Raw genomic sequence first — 21,927 nt, 5'->3', positions numbered from 1 at the left:
TGAAGTCGCTGATTAGTCCCAATAGTTTTAGGGGGCAGTCTCGTTCCAGCACCATCAGCTGAAAAGATCCCCTTCCTTCCACGGAACTGGTTTCACACTTTTGTCAAAGGGTCGGTTGGTCGTGTCTGTGCGGGGCTACCCATGCATGCTGTGTTCTGTCTACCGTCCATATGTCTGTCCCTTGGTCCATCCACACCATCCCAACTGCTACAGCTGCAGGCATCCTCGAGCAGGTAGACAGCTTCCTCCCTCTGGATTCTTTCCCAAAACTGTTGTTGCTATTCGGGTCATTTTGCCTTCCAATGGAAAATTTTAGATGGACCTTGTCTATGACTTCCAAATATCCTTCTGGGATTCTGACAGGAATTGTGTGATAAATGTTATCAAGTCCAGGAAGTTCTCTTCTATTCTTAACTTTCTGAGAGTTTCCATCCCGATTTTTCTTTACTCTGTTAATACAGTAGATTACACGGATTGGTTTTCACACCCTGAAACAGCCTGGGGTCCCTGGAACACACCCCACTCACTCCTGGTGTGTAATTCTCTGCACACAGTGAGGAAGGAAACACAGGCAAGAGAAATGCAGCTTCAATGAAACCTCACAGCTCACCGCCCACTGCCGGACACATGACACACGCAGAGGGTCACCTTCCCAGACACCTGATGCGTGCGGAGGGTCACCTTCCTGGAGGAAGGCACAGCGCCCCTGGTGCCTTAATGTTTTTGTCTCATTAAAGACCGGAAGTAACCTTATCTTCACGGCACCAGCCCCTCGAGGTCCTGGAAGCCTTGCTTCCGATTCCTCAGAGACTGACTTTAAGTCTTACCCTCCTCCCTCCACTAACTTAAAAGTCTGTAATCCGCCTCCCCTCACAGCCCCAGCGCAGCTCTCTCTGCCCGTGGGTCCTGCGTCCATGCTGTAATAAAGTCACCTTTTTGCATCAAAAATGTCTCAAGAATTATTGCTTAGCCGTTGGCTCACGAACCCCACTTCATAATCTCATCATTTTGGCACCTGAATGCAGAGCGTCGAGTATTTTCATCTGCACTCAGTGTCGGTGCAAACTCGGTGAGTAATTCCTCTCTCTCTCCCTTTACTTTCTTTCCAGGGTATTTTCAGGGAGTGTGGTCTTATTGGCACACTTTCCTGTCGATCCCTCCAGATGCAGTCCTTGAGCCTGTGGCTACTCCATGGGGAGGAGAAAGCCTGACTTTTGGCTGGAAGTTAGTGCCCTGGCCGGAATGGTAATAAGACCCAGGAACTCGATGCCCTCTCTTTATTCCTATCCTTCTACAGAGTTGTCTGTCTTGGGCATGGGACAGCCACCGAAGTCACCAGGACAGCTGCCAATCTTAAGACTCCTGTGTGAGGTTTCATCCTCATTGGTTTCACATGATCCCCCACCCCGGCCCCCACATCTGGTCTAGACACTTCTGGCTGCAGGACCTCCACTGGGAGCCGGCCGAAACCAGTGCCGGATTGAAGTAAAACCCAACCGGGGATGGTTTCCTAGGAAGTCGGCTGTAGAGTCTCCATGTGCGGGAATGTCACTTAGATCATGATGGATTTCTGTCTTCGGTTTCTCATCGGTGTCCCTTACTGACTACTACAGTTACAAAATTGGGTAAGTTCCTCTTGTAAAGCTTTTCTAGTGTTTTCCATGAGTTAAAAAAGGCAAGACAAGGCACAGTTTTTTGGTCCCTATGCCAGTGCCCATCTGGAGTCTAGAATGCTATTGGGAAGATGGGGGATGCTAGCATCTCTTCTCTGGGGCCTTAGTGGCTGGTCAGAGATTGTAGCAACTTCATTTGAGGGACGCTTTGGGTCATTTTTGTAACAGGACCAAGGTTCGCACAGAGAGTTGTGACACCGAGACATTTCTTTCCAGGAAGCAACGTTATTCATGCTGGCGTGGCTCCACCGGGTTCGTACCCAAAGAGCTGAGCCCCAAGCGCAGTGAGGTGTAGCGTTTTGTGCATTTCCTACTTCTTTGCCACACGTGGGGAAGGTGTAGACATACAGTGTGAGTGGGTCTCATGTTACAGGGGCAGGCGGGATGTCAGGTACAGACAGAGTCGTGAGGAATGTCACGTAGGCACACAGCCAGGTTGCCTTCCCTTATCTTGAGGCCTTTTCTCACCACATTCCTTAGGGAGGAGACCCTACCACATCTGACACCAGGAACCTCTGACGTATCCCACGTGAGATGCCACCCGGGAGTCAGGGAGGATTCTGGGTAAAAATTCTTGGCCTTCTCTACTCTTCCAGGAACATGGGATCTTCTTCAGTCCCCAAGGACTCTCCTTCGGGATGCCTTTGAACCCACTGGAATCAATTCGGATTGCAAGATCTAAGAAAGAAGAAAACAATCTTCTTTTGTAACACTGCCTGGCCTCAGCACTCCTTAGGAGATGAGGAAAAATGGCCCATTAACGGGACGTTAAACTTTAATACAATCTGTCAGTTAGATCTCTTCAGTTAGAAACAGGGCAAATGGACTGAGGTGCACTGTGTCCAGACCTTCGTGGCTCTAAATCGGGATCTGGACCCGAGGGCCTCTTGTACAGAGTGTCTAAGCACCAACCAGCTTAACAAACCCACTCTGGACATAACGGATGATGGCTCTAGATAGACTCATTCCTCCTGACAGGCCCGGGCCACTGGAGGAATCGCCAGCCAGTCCAGACCGAGGACCCCTGGCTCTGTCACTCTCCCTCCTCCTTACAGACCCCAAGACCCCTCTGCTCCCGGCCCCCCTGGACTAACCAGAAGCCAGACTCCGGGCCCCCAGGTTTGGATGGCGCCCTTAGGGAGGTGGCTGATGGAGAAACAGGCACAAGTAGGGTCCCTGTCCTGTTCTCCGCAGCAGACCGGGCTCAGATCACACGGCAGTCAGGACGATGTTCCGAAAACCCTTCCCAATCTACTGAGGGCTTTCAACAAGTGCATACTGTGTTTGATCTGACCTGGCAAGATGTGCACATCACGTTGTTGCACACTGAGGAGAAGAACCGTCTCCAGGCAGCGGCCAGGAGTTTGCTGACGAACCAGCCACAGGAGGCCGGGGACATCATCCGACAGGGCACTGCTGTCCCGAACACCGAGCCACACTGGAGTCACCAAGAGGGGAGACAGGGAAGGGAAAGACGAGGTCATAGGGTCGCTTGTTGAATAGAAGGAATGGGAAAAGGTTTCCCTAAACCTGCAAATTTCAATAAAATTCAGGGAAGTTACTCAAGGGGCTGGTAAGAATCCAGCTGTATTTCAGGGCCATTTAATAGATGCCATCTGTAAACACACAGATCGGGACCCCGCCTCACCTGAGGGGAAACTACACTGAGCAGGCATTTTGTAAGTCCGTCAGCACCTGGCATCCACCGAAAATGGACTGAGATGGCTGTAGGCCCCCTACCCCTACCCGGCGCCTCCTAGAGGTTCGACCGGAGTCTTTGGTAATAGAGGTGCAGTCTTAGAGTTAGAACAGGACGGGACAGCTAAATTGCAGGGTAAGAATCAGGCTGAAATACTGGCTGCTGCCACAGCGGAGTCTCCACGACAGCAGACTAGCCAGGGGCCAAAGAAAAAGCCAGAATCAGACAAAGAATCAGGTAAGTCCCCACGCTGCAGCAGAGACCAGACCGGACCTTGGAGCAAAGGAGTTCCACACAAAAGATCTCCTCCAGGACCATGTCCCATCCGTAAAACAAGGGGGACATTGGAAGAGAGACGTCCTCACTCCAGAGGGGGCGGGGGGCAGGAAGTCACCTCCCCGCCCAAAAGCAGAAACCAGAAGATCTGGCATGATGGGGCCCGGAGGCTGGTCCCACTCCCTTTGACATCAGGTTGACTGAGCCCGGGCTACCCCGGACTCGGGAAGTAAGCTTATCCAGCACTCTGGCCCTACTGTCTTTCTGGCCATAAAAATGTTGGCATAGAACGGGGACCAAAATGTGCCACCAGACAATGCTTTTATCTTGTAAATATAACCATCAATTCGTCACGCATGTTTTTCTGGTCCTTCTGTCTCATCCCACTCGATTACAAGGATGAGACCTCGTGCCTAAGCCCGGAAGCGGCTTTGCTCCGGTTAAACAAGTCGCCTTGTGCTCTTTGACCTCGAGAGGGTGCCCACGCGACTTGTTGGTTGAGCGGCCAGCTCTTGGTTTCAGCTCAGGTCATGATCTCGCGGTTGGTGAGTTTGAGTCCCGCGTCGGACTCTGTGCTGAAAGTTCGGGGCCTGCTTGGGATTCTCGCTCTGCCCTTCCCCTGCTCTATCTCTCTAAAAATAAATATTAACTTTAAAAAGAAAACGTTACCCCTTCTAACATCGGGAAGTAAGTATATCCTCAGGTCTGGGATTGTGATGTCCCAGGACAGGCTCCTAAAGCCCAGCCAGTTAAAGCGACCTTAAATTAGGACCCAGTCACTACGCCTCATCAAAGACAACATCCCTTAAATCCCAAGGCAAAAGCTGGGTTACAAACACTTACTGACAAGTTTCTCCAACGTGGTCATTTTAAAGCCTTGTCTATCTCCTTATAACACTCCAGTTTTGCCGATAAAAAAGCCAAATGGAGAATACTGAATGGTGTAAGACTTAAGAGCCGTAAATAAGGTGGTGGTGCCTATCCATCCCACAGTGCCAAATCCGTTTGCCGTTGTCACCCAGGTCCCCGATGATGTCAACTGGCTTACAGTACTTGATGTAAGAGACACCTTCTTCGGGCACCGGTGGGGGACTCAGTCGGTTAAGCGTCAGAGTTCGGCTCAGATCATGATCTCTCACGGTCCAGGAGTTCGAGCCCCGTGTCGGGCTCTGTGCCGACAGCTCAGAGCCTGGAGCCTGCTTTGGATTCTGTGTCTCCCTCTCTCTCTGCCCCTCCCCCACTCGTGCTCTGCCTCTCTCAAAAATAAATGAACATTAAAAAAAAAAAACCAACCATCACTCCCCCCAGCTAGTCTTCCCAATTTAAAGCAAAGATGGAAACAATCTGCCTTTCATTGGTATGATCATTTAGCGCCCATCTTCACTCCACCTGCACGCTTCGAAAGCATGATTTGGCGTGTGGAAGCCGTAGTAAGTACACCGTAAAGGCACTCAGTGACTCAGAAGCCAGCTCCCCCTTACTCAGGGCTGAGGGCATACAAATGCACAAAACAGTTCTACCAGATAGAATGGCTTCAGGTGTTTCACAGCAGCACAAGGTGGTCCGTGCACCATTATTAAAACAGAACGCTGTGTGCACATCCCAGATTATCACGAAAATGTCTCAGGACTATTGAAAGGGAAGAATCCTCCAATTGAGGCTGTACAAGATCTTTCTCTTTCTCTTAAAGACTGGCTGAGCTCCTGGGGCGGGGGAGGACCGTGGTCAACTACGAAGGTCTCTTCGTTGGGCTTCTCATTCTTACGGCCGGGCCGATCGTCTTACCTTGTGTCTTCCCATGTCCCTCGGCTTGGGCTGAGGCTCCATCACTACAATAGCTGCACTTTGACAAGCGATCCCTCCCACTTGAGGAGATGCATACACGTGGTCCACCTTGGATTCCACTGCCTCTGCCTTTGGAACTCCTCCGTCCCGAACTGACCAACGCTGGCCCAGAGGTAGGGACATCTCTACGCCCCTACTCAGCAAGAAGAAGCCACAGAAGAGAAGACCTTCTTCCCTCAACAACTTTAAGATCAAAGGATCAGAATTGTTCAGGGGGGAAATGATGAGAAAAAGAATGCAAGGGAAATGCAACTTCAATGAAGCCTCACGGCTCACCGCCCACTGCCGGACACATGACACATGCAGAGGGTCACCTTCCCAGACAGCTGATGCGTGCAGAGGGTCACCTTCCTGGAGGAACGCACGGTGCCCCCAGTGCCTTAATGTTTTGTCTCATTAAAGACTGGAAGTAACCTTATCTTCACGGCACCAGCCCCTCAAGGTCCTGGAAGCCTTGCTTCCGATTCCTCAGAGACTGACTTTAAGTCTACCCCCCTCCCTCCACTAACTTAAAAGTATGTAATCTGCCTCCCCTCACAACCCCAGCACAGCTCTCTCTGCCTGTGGGTCCTGCGTCCGTGCTGTAATAAAGTCACCTTTTTGCATGAAAAATGTCTCAAGAATTCTTGCTTAGCCGTTGGCTCACGAATCCCACTTCATAAACTCATCAGTAGTGCTGGGTTCCACTTGCCTGCTGCTCGTTGAGGACTTCTGTGTGTGTGTGTGCCTATGCGTCTGTGTGTCTGCATTTGTGTATCCGTGTATGTGTGTGTCGGGGGGGGGGGGTATCTGTGTGTATCTGTGTCTATGTTTGTGTCGGGGGGTGTGTGTGTAGGGATGTGTGTAGGGGTGTGTGTGCAGGGTTGTGTGTGTGCTCTCCCCTCTCTGTCAGATCCGGATGGAGTCAGTGTGCTGCTGGCCACAGGAAGGAGTTGGGCCATCCTGTTCCATTTTCTAGAACTGACTGTAGGATACTGGTCTTAATTCTACTTTATTGTTTTATGTCATTTTAGAGAGAGGGAGAGAGCGTCTGTGAGCGAGGGGGAGAGGGGCAGAGGGAGGGAGAGAGCCCGAACTGGGGCTCGATCACAAGAACCATGAGATCATGACCTGAGCCAAAATCGTGGGTCGGGTGTGGAAGTGGCTGAGCGGCCCAGACGCCCCTGCCTTGATCCTCCCTTAAATGTTTGGAGCGAAGCCCCCTGGGCTGGAAACTGCTTTTGCGGGAGCCGCGGTTTACAAGCTGGACCCCTGGACTGTCTCTTCCAGGTGCCTCGCAGTCCGCACAGTGGTCCACGATGAGCAACGGAGAGCCGCCTGCAGGATTCCCTCACCGCCCCTCCAGCGCCCCATCCCTGGTTTCCGAACACACGTGCTCACCTGTCCTTCTTTTTCTCTGTCCCTCTTGCCAACGTTTGCCGATATGATTGATCTTTCCAAGAACCAGAGTTTGTGGGGGGTTTGCTCCATATATTTTTCTGTATTTTCCATTTCCTTCCTGTGGCTGGCTTGGGCTAGCGTTGCTCTGCTCCCAACCCCTCTGGGGGCGGGGGGGGGGGGGGGGGTCGTGGCGAGACCACTGACCTGGGACCCACCCTGCTTCTCACAGCCGTCACCGCACCTCCAGGCTGCAACATGCCACATCCTCCATGGTTCTTCTGCCTCCTGCGGCCCTTCCGTCTGCCCCAGGCTATTTGGAAGGTGTTGCTTACTTACCAGGACTTGGTAACTTTCCTGTTACTAATTTCCACTTTAAATCCCCTGTGCTCCCAGAAGACAGGGCCACGACACGGCCCTCCTTTGTCCGCAGGCACTTGGACAGCAGGTGTGCTTTGCTGTTGGCGGATGGACAGTTCTGTCACTGCCAAAGGGGTCCTGTTGGACTCAGCTGGTGCTGAGTTTGTCCACGTCCTTGCTGATTGTCCGAGCAGCCATTCTGTCACGTGTCGAGAGAGACGTACTGGTGTTGTCCTCTTTAACGCGGGCTGCAGGGGAGGTAGCCAGGTCCCTGAGGCAGGCTCCCCAGGCAGCCCCGTGCCCCGAGCCCACCGTCCACCGTCCGCCTCCCGCCTCATGGGCCAGCTTTTCTCTTCGCTCCAATCAGGAAGGGGCCCCGACCATCCCTTCTCCGGGGCCCAGACCTGCACAGAGAGAGGGCCCAGCCCAATCCCTGTCCACTCCAGCTCTCTGCCTGCCCCTCAGAGGGACACAGGGAAAGGCACCGCCCAGACGCAACCTGCTCACCACGCGGTCCTGAGGCCCGTGGAGCTCAGATGACCGTGGAGTCGTTTGTGTTGCTGAGAAGCTGTCTGCCCTTCCCGCATGCCCCTAGGTCACACTTCTCGTAGGCACTAGAGACAGCGCACTGGGAATTTGTGTTTAGAATTCCCTCATTCTAGGGGGTCCCTAAACCTGGCTTTGCGTGAGAGTTTCTGGAATTGTAGAAGTCCCGACCCAGATGTCCCAAGGAGGGTCACAGAGAACAGCCATGACCTGTGTGGTTAATTCCCAAGGGTGGTCCCGCACTTGGAAATGGCTGATACAGAGACCAGCATGTACTTTTAACACTAAACATCCTGTGTATGTCAGTCGGATAAACATCCAACTTCAGCTCAGGTCATGATCTCGCAGTTCGTGAGTTCAAGCCCCAGAGTGTCAGGCTCTGTGCTGACAGCTCAGAGCCTGGATCCTGCTTTGGATTCTGTGTCTCCCTCTCTGCCCCTCCCCTGCTCACGCTCTGTCTCTCTCTCCCCCCCCCCCCCCCCCCCCCCCCGCTCTCTCTCTTTCAAGGATAAATAAACTTTTAAAAAATAAGTCTCCGTTTGCAGACACCCTGCAGGCCTGGGGTTGCAGGTGAACAGCTGGATGCCCGAGCCCGGCTGTCCCAGCAGTGGTCTGTGGGTGGGGGTGGGGGGGTTGGGGGGGGGGGGTCAGGGGACCCCAAGGCAGCCCTGAGCTGACACACCCGAAGTCACTTTCCCGTGGCAGTCCCTCAACCCCGAGTGGGGCCACATAGCTCAGAGCACTGTGGTGTAGATCCCAGACCCGCCTGTATGCTGTGTCAAACCCATTCAGCACCTCCTGCAGGAAGGAGAGCCCGGTGCCAGCTGTGCACCCCAGGGACCCCCAGAGACTGAAGTCCTCTGGCAGTCCTGAGCCCAGAGGCAGCGTCCAGACCCTTCCTGGGGGCTACTGCAGACAGAAGTAACTCACTGATCATTCTGGAAAGTGCACGGAACATGGGAAGCCTCAAGGCAAAGGGGCCACACATATCCACAGGTGCACACGTACAGGTGTGAGCAGTGCAGGTGTGAGTGTGCATGTGCACGTCAATGTCCACATACACGTCCATATGCACACGTATGGATACACACATACACCCTTGTCACACGGGGCCACAATAACTGCAGGTGCACACGTACAGGTGTGAGCAGTACATGTGTAAGTGTGCATGTCCACGCACATGTAGAGGGACACGTGTGCACGTGTCCATGGCCAGATACACGTCCATATGCACAAGTACAGATACACACATACTTATGTCACATGGACACCCCACTTCTCCTTAGGCCCCCAGATCCATAGGCCCACAGTCCCCACCAGCACCAGAGGTGCTGATACAGCCTTGAGAGACTCTGCGTAGGAGAGAACTTTCCAGAGAGGAGCGACAGGCAGGAGGTGCAGCCGCTGTGCACAAGGGCGAGGCTCAGTGAGACGGGTGTGGAAAGGTCCTCGCGCCGTGAGAGCCCCGATGCAGAGGGCTGAGGACAGGACCCTCACCCCGGGGTCATAACACCTGGTGACAGGGATGTGACCCTGACCCTGGGATTGTGACACCAGTGATGGGAACAGGACCCCCATTCAGGGGTCGGGACGGTCCCCACTGAGAGGGGCAAGTGGAGAGAATGGTGTGGCCGCCCTGACCCAACCTTGACCTGGAGAACTGGAGGAAACCCCAGCCCACCAACCCCATAGGACCAGTGGGGGCCTCTGTGCTTTGCCCACTAAGTCCATGATGCCCCAGGTGATCACAGATGGGCCCGTTTCCCCACCTGTCTTGGCTTTCAGGAGCTGCTGGGAAGCAGGAAGGCATGTCTGTCTCGGAAGAAGACGGGCTGAGGCTTGGCCCGCGGGGCCAGCAAACATCCCCAGGCCAAGAAGAACCCCACATCCCTGTCCTGGGGCCGCAGAGCTCAAGGCGACATCCTTCCTGGAACCCCTGGCTTCTCCACCTGCCCTCGGGGCTGTGACCGCAGAGGTGAACCTGCCCCCATGCTTCTCCTGCCAACACCTCTGGCCCCTGCCCCCCCATCCCTGTGGGCTGTGCACCCCTCCTGGCCACAGTTCCTGACCTCCATGCCCCCCACAGGAGACCCCGAGCTCAGGCAGAAGTGTGGCCCAGCCACAGTGCTTAAAAGCCTCCCTTCCAAGGCAAGAAAATGGTTTAAATGATGGCAGCCCGCAGGTGAAGTGTCACACTCAACAGCCACTGGCCACACAGTGCTTCCTGCTTTCCAGAAGTCTTGAGGGTACAGGGAATGCTCCGAGTATAATGTGCCTGTACGCGCACCTGCGGCATGACCCCAGTGACCGAGATTGGGGTGGGGGGGAGTATCTATGTATATGGGGGGGGGGGGACAGGAGATAGATACATAGATAGACACACAGATAGATGATTGATAGATAGATGATAGACGACAGAGATGTCTGCACAGGGAACACCTGGATGACGTGGAACCAGACCGGTAACGAGAGACCTCCAGGATGTGGATCTTGTGAGTTTTGTTTCCTTCTCTGTGTTTTTCTGGATTGTCCGAGCTTCCTGCAATGCATGTGTTGTTTATCTGATGGGAAATATTGGAGGTTGTCTCCTCCACAACCTGAATCGCATCACAGAAACTCTCCAGATTTGGTGGCACCTTTGGTACCAGTGGCCTCGTGCAGTCCCGAGGACCCAGGAGAGCCCAGGAGAGCAGGGAAAGGTCCTCCAGGATGAGGGCAGAGCCCGACCCCCCTGCATACCCCCTCCGGGTGCTCTGGGCAGCAGGTGGGCCAGGAGGCACCACCACCCACCGCAGGGAGGAAGCATGAGCTGCTGTAGGCCCGCACCTGGCAGAGCTGGGGACCCACGTGAGCACAGGGGCTCAAACGTCCCTCTCAGGAGGGACCCTCGTGCCACACCCCTGCTTGGACTCCACCCCCCAGGGGAGAGGGTCACCTAAGGTGTGAGGTCACTGGCCACTGCGTGGGCAACCATCTGGGAGGGAGGCCTGATGTAGTCCCCTCCCCATGGGAGCTCAGACTGGGGACACACTGATCAGGGGGATGGACATGAGCCCTGACACAGGGGGTTCATTCTGGAGGAACAGACACCCAAGGAGTAGCCAGCACCAGTCACAGTGTGTCAAGGAAGTGCCAGATGCCTGAGAGCCTTTAAGCTGCTTCCAGAGGGGAGGCTCCTTTGCCTGTGCTGGGAGGGGTGAGGCCAAGTCAGTAGGGCTGGGCAGAGGACCCCAGTGGGGAAGCAGCAGTTGTTGGGGGGGCCTGGCTGGGGGAGAAGTGAGGAGGGGGAGAGAAGAGGGTGGGGCTGGGGGGGAGAGGAGGGGGAATAGGGGAGGAGCTGGGGGTGAGGGGAAGACTGGAGGAGGGAAGGAGAGGGGAGGGAAAAGGAGAGAGGAGAAGGGAGGGAAGGGGGAGGGGAGAGGAGGGGAGTGGGGGAGAGGATGGGGAAGGGAGGGACAGGAGGGGGAGGGCATGGGGAGGGAAGGCAAAGGGATGGGGAAGGGCAGATGGGGTGGGGAATGGGAGGGAAGGGGTGGGGAGGGGGGAGGGGAGGAAGCAGGGGAGGAGGAAGGGAAGGGGAAGGGAGGGGATAGGAGGGAGAGGTCCAATGCAGGACAGCACAGCTCAGAAGCTGTGAGCGGTCCTGGAGAAAGGGACTTGTGCCCACAGGTCCCACAGGCAGCAGGCCATGTCCTGGGGAGCGGGGGGCAGGTGCACTCAGCCTGGCCTCAGACCCAGCGTCCAGGCAAAGGCGCAGAGAACAGGCAGAAGGGCCAGCAGAGGGCCCTCCAGTGAGTGACAGTGGCCTCCCAGCCCTCTCCTCCTGGGCTCGGTCTTCTGACTCAGGCCTGTCTGCTGCCTCCTTCCTGGGCTCTGGTGCGGAAACATCCCATGAACTGCCAGCCTGGAAAAGCAGAGAGGCTGCAACTCACTGTTGCTGGCCAGGATCCCAGGGGTGATCCACCTGGGCTGGGCCTGGGCTGAGGCCCCAGGACTCGGCCGAGAGGGTGCTCCCGGGGCCGGGTGGACACAGCTGGGGGCCCGAGTGGAAGTCTCTGGACCGAAGCATCTGGAAATGCACGCAGCACAGGCTAAGGGCCCCAGGGGAGTGCCGTCCAAGGTGGAGGCCCCCGGCCAGGTGGCCAGGTCGAGCAGTGCGGCCTAGACCAGGCAGCCCTAGCCCACAGTCACCTTGGGGCCCCCTCCCTACCCACCCTGGGGCCCCCTTCCTGCCCAGGTCCTCAGGGAAGAAGAATGGAGGAGGAGTCTCACCCTGACACCTTCTGGGAAAAGCCCTTCCCGGTGACCGCCCTGCACAGAAACAGCACGCTGCTCCTAGAAAGTTCCAGAAGGGATGAAAGGCACCACAAGAGAGACAGAATGTCCCCCGAGGCTGCCCCGCCACAGCTGCCCCCCCCCCCCCCCGCTCTGAGTACAGGACAGGCACATCTTCCGGGGCCCTGCAGGGCCGTCCGGGACGGGGAAGATGTGTGCCGTCCGTCCTCTGCCCTGCACTTCTTTGTTCTGTTTTACCTTCTTCTTAGTTGGTATCGTCATCCACAAGAGGATATTGGTTTCGGGTGACTGATGTTTGCAAACCTTGGGAAGTGATCCCCACAATACCTCATTACCTCCGTCACCTCCTGACAAACACTCTTTTCTTGCGATGAGAATGTTCAAGATGTACTGTCCAAGTGACCCCCCCCCAAACGCAACATGGTTTTGTGAACCGCGAAGACCACCCATCACGCCCTTCTGCCCCCCTCCCTGGTCAGTCCTTTGCTTGATCCTGGCTAGGAACTGGCAGTGCTTTCACAAGGGAGTGGAATCACCCACCTTATCAGGAACTTTTCTATGTTTTAAAACGTGACCCTGACACAGTGGCTGTCCAGCCTGGCGCCCTCCAAGTCGGAAGCCCCATGGCGGCTGGGCGGGCACCAGCCTCTCCTCCCCCACGGCTCCTCCCACTGCCTCCTTTAAAGCGGGGCCGGGGCCACTGGCCACCATCCACCACGGCCTGCCACTGGCCACCATGCGCTGTCTTGCCAGCCTGGCCCTGGTCCTGCTCGCCCTGGAGGCTGCCGTGGCCCTGGCCGCGGCCCCCGCCTTCACTGTGCCAGGTAGGCCTCAGCTACCGCCACAGGGGGCACCCAGGAGGGCCCTCTGACCTCCCTGTCTCCGAGGCGCTTCCCTGACACGCACCAGGATGGCACCGGGACCGGAGGAGCAGAGCAGAGGAGGCAGAAGAGCAGGGCAGGGCCCTGCCCGGAGACCCCCATGCGGCAGGGCCCAGGCCATTGTGAGACAGCTAGCTGAGCGTGGGGGGGCCTGTCCTTGGCCCCCTGGGTCTTAACCCCATCTGCTGTCGCGGGCCTGGGGCAGGCATGTCACGCTCCGGCAGATTCTTTTCCTTACAAGAAACGGTGTGTCAGGGTGCTAGGTTCCTATCCTGGGAGCGGCGCCCACCCACCTGCCTGTCCCGTGCGCAGGGCAGGCCATGTGCCCGGAGCTCAGCTCCTCGGAGGAGGACTCCTGCGTCGTCTCCTGCAGCACCGATGACGACTGCCCCCAAGGCATCAGATGCTGCCCCAGGAGCCCCTGCAGCCGCTCCTGCGTGTTCCCCGTCATGGGTAACAGTCACCCCTGTGCCCCACGCCAGACCCTGTCTGGTGGAGGGAGGAACCATCCACACCCCCTCTCAGTGGCCTGCCCCACAGCCCCCTAAACTCCACCAGGCAGTGACCCCACCCACCTGCTGGCCCAGCCACGGGGCTCCGCTCAGAGTCCCCTCCCTGAGGGCTCGGCTGCCGTCCAGGGTGCCGCACAGTGGTGTGGGGGCCCCCACCGGGACCCAGCAGCAGGGTGGACCACTGGGACCTGAAGGGCTGGCCCGTGTCTCCGCAGCACCTTTGCAAAAGGCTGGCCGCTGCCCCCGGGTACCCGTCCCGCTGGCCCCCGAGCCCTGCTCAGAGAGCACCGAGTGCTCTGTGGACAGCCAGTGTGCAGGGAGCAGGAAGTGTTGTTTCAGCACGTGCGCCATGCGGTGTCTGGACCCTGCGACAGGTGAGCGCCCCAGACCCGCCCCGAGGACACAGCCGCTGGCCCCTGGGGCTGCCGGGCAGACAAAGGCGGCTCAGAGACCTGGCTGGCAGGACTTGGGCCGGCCACCCGAGCAGGGTCTGTGCCTTGGCCACTTAATCTTGCAAGGAGACCTGGCTCGGGAGCTAGGAAATTGCTTCCTGGCTACCTGTGACCCCACCTTCCTGCCAGTGAGCTCTGGTGAGGGCTAGGGAGGGGTGGGTGTGGAGAGCTCGCTGGCCCACCTGCACACAGCGTCCCTCCCTCCCCTGCCCCCACCCTGCACCTCTGAGGCCTCCGTGTCCCCTGCAGAGGACCCCCTTCAGTGACGGGCTTCCCCAGGAGTCCCTGGCTGCCCGGAGTGACCCACCTGAGCCTGCCTGGCGAAAGCCTTCTCTCTCGGATCCAGAAAGCCCAAGATGTTTCCTACCTGCTGCTAATAAAAACCCACTCAGCTTCATGTCTCTCTGTTGTCTGTCTGTCACGTGTCCTGGGCACCTCTGGGCGGGGGCGGCAGACAAAGCACACAGGCCTCTGGGAGCACCGGGCTGTCCACCGGCACTCAGGGCTCTGGCCCTCTGGGGTCTGGCCCCTTTGAGAGGCGTTGCTGGCGTGGAGACAGGAGGAGAGTGGAGTCTGCAGGGAGGGCTGGGGCTTGGAGGTTGCCACGGCCTCTCTCCACGGCTTGTGTGTGGCCCCACCCACTTGGCAGTGTGTGCTTATGGGGAGCACAGACACTGCTCCCAGGAAGCCCTGTTTAGGACCTGCAGTGAAGCACGTGCACCCCACCCAACACCCAGCGGGCACCCCAGAGACCACTGCGGGTCTGATGCTAGGCCCCCCCAAGTTCCCACCAAGCTGCCAGCACCGCAGACACCTGCCCTGCACCCTGACTCACTTAGCTACCAGCCCTGGGGTCCGACGAACCCCAAGCTACCAGTCCGGGGATCCCACAAACCCCAAGCTACCAGTCCGGGGGGGGGGGTCCCACGAACCCCAAACTACCAGTCCTGGGGGTCCCACAAACCCCAAGCTACCAGTCTTGGGGTCCCACAAACCCCACAGCTCCCATAAGTTGTGATAATGACCCACAGGACTCTGAAGGCACAACACTTCAAATCACACCCTGTGATAAAGGACACAGACCAGCAAAGCCAAATAAAGGCCACACGTGGAAGGTGGGAGCAGAGATGCAGGAGCCTTTGTCCCCACTGGGCTGGGGCGTGCCACCTCCCAGCACGTCCACATGTCACCAACCAGGAAGCTCCCTGAGGTTTTCTCAAAGCTCCATTAGTAGGCATTTTGATGAAGCTGTTGTTGACCAGCTCAGTCCCCACGTAACCACATGGTTGGCTCCAGGCCACCAGCCTGTCCTGTGCCATGAGGGACCCCTACCCCAGAGTCACCGCATCTGTTTAAACTCAGGTGTGAGAAAGGAGTCCTTGCAAACAACACATGACACTTGCATCAGCCAGGAAACCACAAGGTGTTGAAGCGCTGCTCCAGGAAGGGGACAGAGAGAGACCAGAGTTCCTCACCGTGCCCCCATGCACAGCCAGCCCAGGGGAGCACTTTCCCCCAGCCTGGCCCCAGGTCACGCACGCTGAAGCCACCTGTCACATGCCAGACAACATGTCAGGAGCCAGGGAGACAGGACGGATCGTCCCAAATAAAAAGGGCTTTCACCAGTGGCTGAATTTTGTTCCTGGACCATTCTCCAGCAAAAGGAAGCAGGATTCCTTGGAGACGCCGTTGAGGGAACAAAGAACAAGGCCGTGGGGGACACCATGTGTCAGAAAGTGGGAGCCAACCTGCAGCCACCCCCAGACAACCTTGCCCCTCCCCCCAGCGCCACCAGCATACAGAGGAGAGGAGGCTCTTCTTAGCGGAAAATGCCAGTCAACACATCAGGGGGGAGAGAAGGACTAGAAACCCACCATTCCCAACTCCAAAGTAATCGTTCCTCCAGCCAAGCATCACCAGACGACCCAGATGACCAGAAACCCCTGCAGAAACATCACAGTCTCAAAGCAGCCCCGCTATTCACAAGGGGGAGCTCCTCCCACAGCAGAGAGCTGGCCCCTAATTGAACCAAGGGATCAAACCCGGCATCCTAGGACCCACCATGGCTGTGCGTCCCTGTGCAACCCAAAGGGGTGGCCGTGCCAGAGATATGCACCAACGGTCTTCACGAGGATGCAATCAGATGACCGCAGCTTCCATTCAGGGTTCCAGAAGCGGGGGGGGGGGGGGGGGGGGGGGGGGGGGGGGGGGGGGGGGGGGGGGGGGGGGGGGGGGCCCTGAGCCCAGCCTGGGCAGCTGGAACCACCCAGCTCACCCTTCCTCAAGCTCAGAGTGAACCACCCCCATGCTGGAGGACTCCTCCCCTGCAGAGAACGCCCATCCCCTCCATCCCTGCGTTAGCCCTACATCCAGCTTCTGTAAGCCTGGTGCCCTAACATCTGCCCCACAGGCATACTAGGCACTGATGTCATGTTTGAGTCAACTTACCCACCCCACCCCCACCTCCCCCACAACTGCCCCAGGACTCCTCTCCTCCCATGGGGTAAGGGGAACTTTTCAAATGCAAATCAAAGGATGCAGAGCCCATGCCCCAACCCCCTTCTCTCTGGGGTCTTACCATCCAGGCCACTATCCACAGGCCTCCTCCCCTCCCAGGGGCAGCTGGGGGCAGCCCTCCCACAGCAGAGCATGCTAATTATTCACACTAGCCAGTCCTAAGCCCGCCTGCCCTCCCTTGTCTGGTGCTCCCCACAGAAACCACAGCAGAGGTCCGTACCACAGTGACCCCACCCCCACCTCCTGACCAACACAGTGCTTCCCTGTGTGATCCTGAGAGGCATAGGCTGCCCTTGTCCCTGAAAACTGTGACTCGTACATTAGAGTCAACGGCAGTCCTCTCCTGATCTGTTGGCCTCACCAGACCCAGGACTTTCTGTTAATAAAGATATTTTAAAGACGATCGCTTTCAGGGACTGGAGGTCCATCTCAGAGAGGACCCGGGGGCATGGGGAATTGTCTCCCCCCTCCACCATCTCCCACCACGTGCTTACGGCAGCCAAGCCCAGAGCTCCCGGGCCCTACTAGGCTGATCTCCTGCCCAGGCCACTAAGCTCCATCCCCCCGAAGTGGACAAGGTAGAGGAATGGACAAGGAAAAATGGAGGAGGAGTGATGATGGAGGAGAAGGGATGATGGAGGAGGGATAATGGAGGGGGAAGAGGGATGATAAAGGATGATGGAGAAGAGATGATGGAGGAGGAGGAGGGATGATGCAGGAGGAGGGATGGAGGAGGAGGAGGGGTGATGCAGGAGAAGGGAAAGACAAAGGAGAAGGGGGGATGTATCAGTCTGTGGGTTTTGGGGACCTGGCTGCTGGCAGGATTTGGGGTTTGGGAGGGCAGAGGGCTCATCATCCTTCCCCAGTTGGGAGGGAGCCTCCAGGCAGGATGGAGAGGCACTGGGGGTTCAGATGTCTGTAGGAACCCTGGGTGCTCACTCTCCAGGTGCCCTTGGGCAGTCCCCTCCCCGCCCTCCCTGGCCTCAGTTTTCCATACATGAAGAGCGTGTGAGGGACAGGTTCATGTGCTGGGCAGAGCTGGGGCCAGGCTGACCAGCTCTGATTCCTCTTCTTCAGGGGTCCATGCAGGCCCTGAGGGAGGATCTTTCCCTGAGAGAGGAAAGCCCTTTGGTGGAGAGTCCCCAAGACTGTCCCCAGGCTCTGTGATTCTGCAAAGCTAAGACTTCCTACAGCAGGAGGAGAGAAGAGGAAGGGGGGGGGGGGTGAACTCTGGAGGAGGGCAGGCAGGAGCTTCCAGACATCTCTCGGGAACAGTCGCCCAGGAGGCGATGAGTTCCGCAGTAATACAAGTGATGTGTCTGCCAGGAGGGGCTCAGTGCCCAGGGTTTCCCCCAGGGCTGAGCTGGACACGCTCCACCCAGAGTGTGCCAAAACCCAGCCCCGCAGAGGGCAAGCAGGTGCAGGATGGCCCCACGTCCCCAGGGAGGCCCAGGAAGGCCGCATCATGTATGGCACCTCTAAGCAGTCGTGTCTCCAGACGCCAGCCAACCCTAATGCCCCTGACCACCATCCGTCCGTCAGCAAGTGTGTTGGACGGAAGGACTGAGGTCTTCCCAGCAATCCCTCCTCTCCCTCAAGGGGAGACAAACCCATCTCAACCAGTGCTCCTGTGAGCCTGGTGCTGGGCCCGCCAGGCTGGGAGGGGGCACCGGAAACGGTGGGTGGTAGGAGGTAAGGAGGAGGAACACGGAGGGGCTCTAACGGAGCAGAATCGGGAGGGAGACAAGAATGAACAAAACTGCCACTTCTTCCCCACATCCCCACATCTCCACATCCGATCCATCCGGCCTACTGCCTCTGGTGGCCCAGGCAATGCCATGCTTGAAGCTCAGGAACATGTTTGAACACATCCCGCAAAGTAAGATCCTCTCCACCGGCCCGCAAAACGGAGCCGCTACATTTGCCCACCCCCCACCTAAGCCAGGAGCTCCTCTCTGCAGAGTGTGGCCAAGGCATCTGGCCTGACCAAGAGTCTCAGAGCGTGGGGCTACCCTGCCAAAACCTGACCGCGGCCGCTCTAAATTAGCCCCCAGGCCCGACACTGCTCCCCCGAGAGTGAGGTCAGAGGCGGAGCTGAGACCACCTCTAGGGACCTCCTGTTTGCTCACTCATGGGAGAGGCTGCCATGTGGCACAGGGGCTCTCGGCCGGGATCTCCGGCCCCCAGCCGTTGCAGGGGAGGTGCCCCCCTCACAACCCCCACTAGCAACAGCGACAGGAACCCCGACAGAGGAAAGGTACGTGCGTTCAAGCCTGAGACTGTCTGTTCCCCAACCCAGCCATCCTCCCCCCATCAGGTTCCCCAAACGTTGGCAGCTCTGGCCCAAGAGAAAAGAACTAACAAGATGGCAACTGTAGGTTCCCTAAAAACAGCCTGACGGCAAGGTTCACTGCCAGCAAGTCCTCTTAATGGCCCGCCACTTTTTTTTTAAGGTACCAGCTTTACTGAGATACAACTCACATGACGGATATTTACCCCTTAACGTGTAGAACCCAGCGGCTCCCCATACCTTCACAGTTAATCGTGCAACCACCCAATCCCAGAATATTTCCAGCACCCCAAACAAATCCTAGACCCATTCGTCACTCCCCATCTTACCCAACGTCCACAGCCCCCTGGAAACCACTAATCGACCTCCAGCTCTGTGGACTTGCCTCTCGGGGACACTGCACACAAATGGAATCACACAGGGAGTAGGCCGTCTGGATTCCTTCATCGAGTGTAATGTTTTCAAGGTTCTTCTAGGTTAACTTGGGCTGACTGATATCCCACGGTGGATATACCGCATCGTGTTTGTTCACGCATCTATCGGTTAGCATTTGGATTGTGCCTGTTTTTTGACTTTTATGAAAAACACTTCTGTGAACATTTGCGTACAAGTTTTTGCACCGATGTGTTTTCAGTTATCTGCGGTATACACCTAAGTGACACACAGTAATTCTCTGACAAGAAACTGCTGTCTTCCAAAGCAGCCATGCCATTTCACATGCCCCCCAACACTGCCTCAGCGTTCCGATCTCTCTACATCATCGCCATCGCTTGGTATTTTTTGGGCTTTCCTGTTGTTCTAATTGCAGCCATCCAAAGTGGGTGTGAAGGGGCCCCTCATCATGGTTCTGATTTGCATCTTCCTGATGGATAGGGATGCTGAGCAGTGTCCACATGCTCCCCGGACTTCCGTGTATCTTCTTTGGAGAAACGTCTACTCAGATTCTTTGAGCAGTTCTTACCTGGGCAATTGCCTTCTACTGTCACATCGTAAGGGTTCTTTCCTCAACATCATCGTTTTGAGACTCACCCATGTCCTTGCCAGCACAGGTGTTCATCGCTTTTTCTTTTTTCTTTTAATTTTTTTTTTTTTAACGCTTATTCATTTTTGAGAGACAGTGCGAGCAGGGGAGGGGCAGAGAGAGAGAGAGGGAGACCCAGAATCCAAAGCAGACTCCAGGCTCTGAGCTGTCAGCAGAGCCCGAGATGGGGCTTGAACCCACAAACTGTGAGATCATGACCTGAGCTGAAGTCAGACACTCAACTGACTAAGCCACCCAGGCACCCCTCATTGCTTTTTCTTAACATTCATTTTTTTAGAGCAATTTTAGGTTCACAGCAAAACTGAGTACAAAATACAGTGAAATCTACCTCTTGTCCCCTCCGCACACCTAGTCTCAACATCCCCCACCAAAAGTACATTTGCTGTGATCCATGAACCCATCATGACTCATCACGACTACCAAACCCCACAATTCACATTACGGTTCACGCTTGGAGTATACATTCTATGGGTTTGGACAAAGCTGTAATAGCCCATCCATCACAGTATCACGTGAATAGTTTCATTGCCCCAAAAACCCTCTGTGCTCAGCCCATTCATCCTTCCCCATTCATCCTTCCCATCCTTCCTAACCCTTGGCAACCGCTGGCCTCTCTACTGTCTCCACAGCTTTGCCTTTTCCAGAATGTCATGTCCTTGGAATCACCCAGTGCACAACCTTTTCAAATTGGCTTCTATCACTCAGTAACATGCATTTAAGGTTCCTCCATGTCCTTTCATGGCTTGATGGAGCCTTTCTTTTCGCCACTAAATAATATCCCATCATCTGGACGCACCACAGCTCATTTATCCATCCACCTCCTGAAGGACACCTTGGTTGCTTCCAAGTCCTGGGAATTATGACTGAAGCTGCTGTAAACACCGTGTGCAGGCTTCTGTGTGGATATGTTTTCACCTCCCCCAGGTGAACCACAGATCAAGGTTGCCGGACTACACGGTATCTTTTCAGACTGCAGTCACAAAATACCATAAACTTTGTGACTTACAAACAACAGAAACCTGTTTCTCACACTTCTGGAGGCTGGAACTCTGAGGTCAGGGTGCCAGCACGGTGGAGGGGGGCTGTCTGTCCTGTAGTATAGACTTCTCGCTGGGTTCTCACGTGGTGGAACAGCCAGGGGCTCTCTGGGGTTTCTTCTGAAGCCTCCACTCTCATGACCCAGTGACCTCCCAAACACCCCACCTCCTAGCACTGTCATTAGGTTCCACATATGAACCTGGAAGACAGAAACATTCAGCCCATTGGACAGTAAGAGTATGCTTAGTTTTGTAAAAAACAAACAAAACAAAAACTAGTAAACTTCAAAAGTGACGACACCATGTTGCAGTTACAACCAGCACAGATGAGAGCTCCTTCTCCGCCACCCTTACATCTGAGAACAGAAACCAAAACAGTACGAACAATAACAGCAAGAGGAAAAAATAACAGCAAGTAAACAGGGAGAAGAAAAACTCAGGGGGGAAACCCCTATCATCGAAATCCTTACAGGGGTAAGACAAAAGATCGCAATAGTGCAAAAAAAAAAAAAACAACTGTAAAAAGGAACATTCAGAAGCCAAAAAAGGAGCTCTTGGTAAAGAAACACGTGTTGACAGGAACCTTCAGGAGAAGAGCCAGAAGCTAAGGAGGAAATACTTGAAGGTCGAGCAAAGAAATAATGAAAGAATAACAAAGACAGGATGGGAAAACCAGAAATTGGTGTACAAGAGCCAGTATTCAAACGTGGGCATTTTGGGAAAGCCAGATTAGAGGAAATGAAGAAAGGGAATACGAATAAACAACAACGAACTCCGGCCCAAAGACAAGTGCTTTTAGGTTGAGGGCCCATCAGGCGCTCAGGATGGAGACTTGCATCATTGAGAAATATCAGAAATCATGACAAGACACAAGCTTTTAGAAATTAAAAACAAAACAAATTAAAAAGAAGAAGGAAGGAAGGGAGGGAGAGAAGGAGGGAGGGAAGGAGGGAAGGAAGGGAGGGAAGGAAGGAGGGAAAGAGAGAGGTCACTCTGCCTGTTTCAAGGACTTGTCCACAGGCAGTAAGGGAATTTGATTTTTCACTTGCCTTTGTTTCCCAAATCAATAAACACGTGGAATCTTAATCCAACAACAGAAAACAAAGCAATTACTAATTCAGAGA

The 21,927-nt window shown here is 55.7% G+C and overlaps 1 protein-coding gene across 2 annotated transcripts; it reads left to right on the top strand.

Moving 5' to 3' along the window:
* Positions 1-12,786: 12,786 nt before the first annotated feature.
* On the top strand, positions 12,787-14,318 carry LOC101100876 (whey acidic protein-like). Of its 2 annotated transcripts, XM_045052096.1 has the most exons (3): positions 12,787-12,896; positions 13,266-13,406; positions 13,681-14,318. In XM_045052096.1, exons 1-3 carry the CDS (start codon positions 12,809-12,811, stop codon positions 14,064-14,066), a joined length of 615 nt encoding a protein of 204 aa, XP_044908031.1. In that variant the 5' UTR covers positions 12,787-12,808; the 3' UTR covers positions 14,067-14,318. The 2 variants fall into 2 exon arrangements, with proteins under 2 accessions (XP_044908031.1, XP_044908030.1); XM_045052095.1 differs by having other exon boundaries at positions 12,844-13,839; positions 14,167-14,318.
* Positions 14,319-21,927: the final 7,609 nt, after the last annotated feature.

The sequence above is a fragment of the Felis catus genome, chromosome A2, assembly GCF_018350175.1.
Source record: "Felis catus isolate Fca126 chromosome A2, F.catus_Fca126_mat1.0, whole genome shotgun sequence".
Taxonomy (NCBI): Eukaryota; Metazoa; Chordata; class Mammalia; order Carnivora; family Felidae; genus Felis; species Felis catus.
This window is presented reverse-complemented; position numbering and strand designations above follow the sequence as displayed.

Excerpts from the sequence above, each read along its gene's own strand:
- LOC101100876 (XM_045052095.1), top strand. The coding sequence starts at position 13,161 with ATGTCACGCTCCGGCAGATTCTTTTCCTTACAAGAAACGGTGTGTCAG.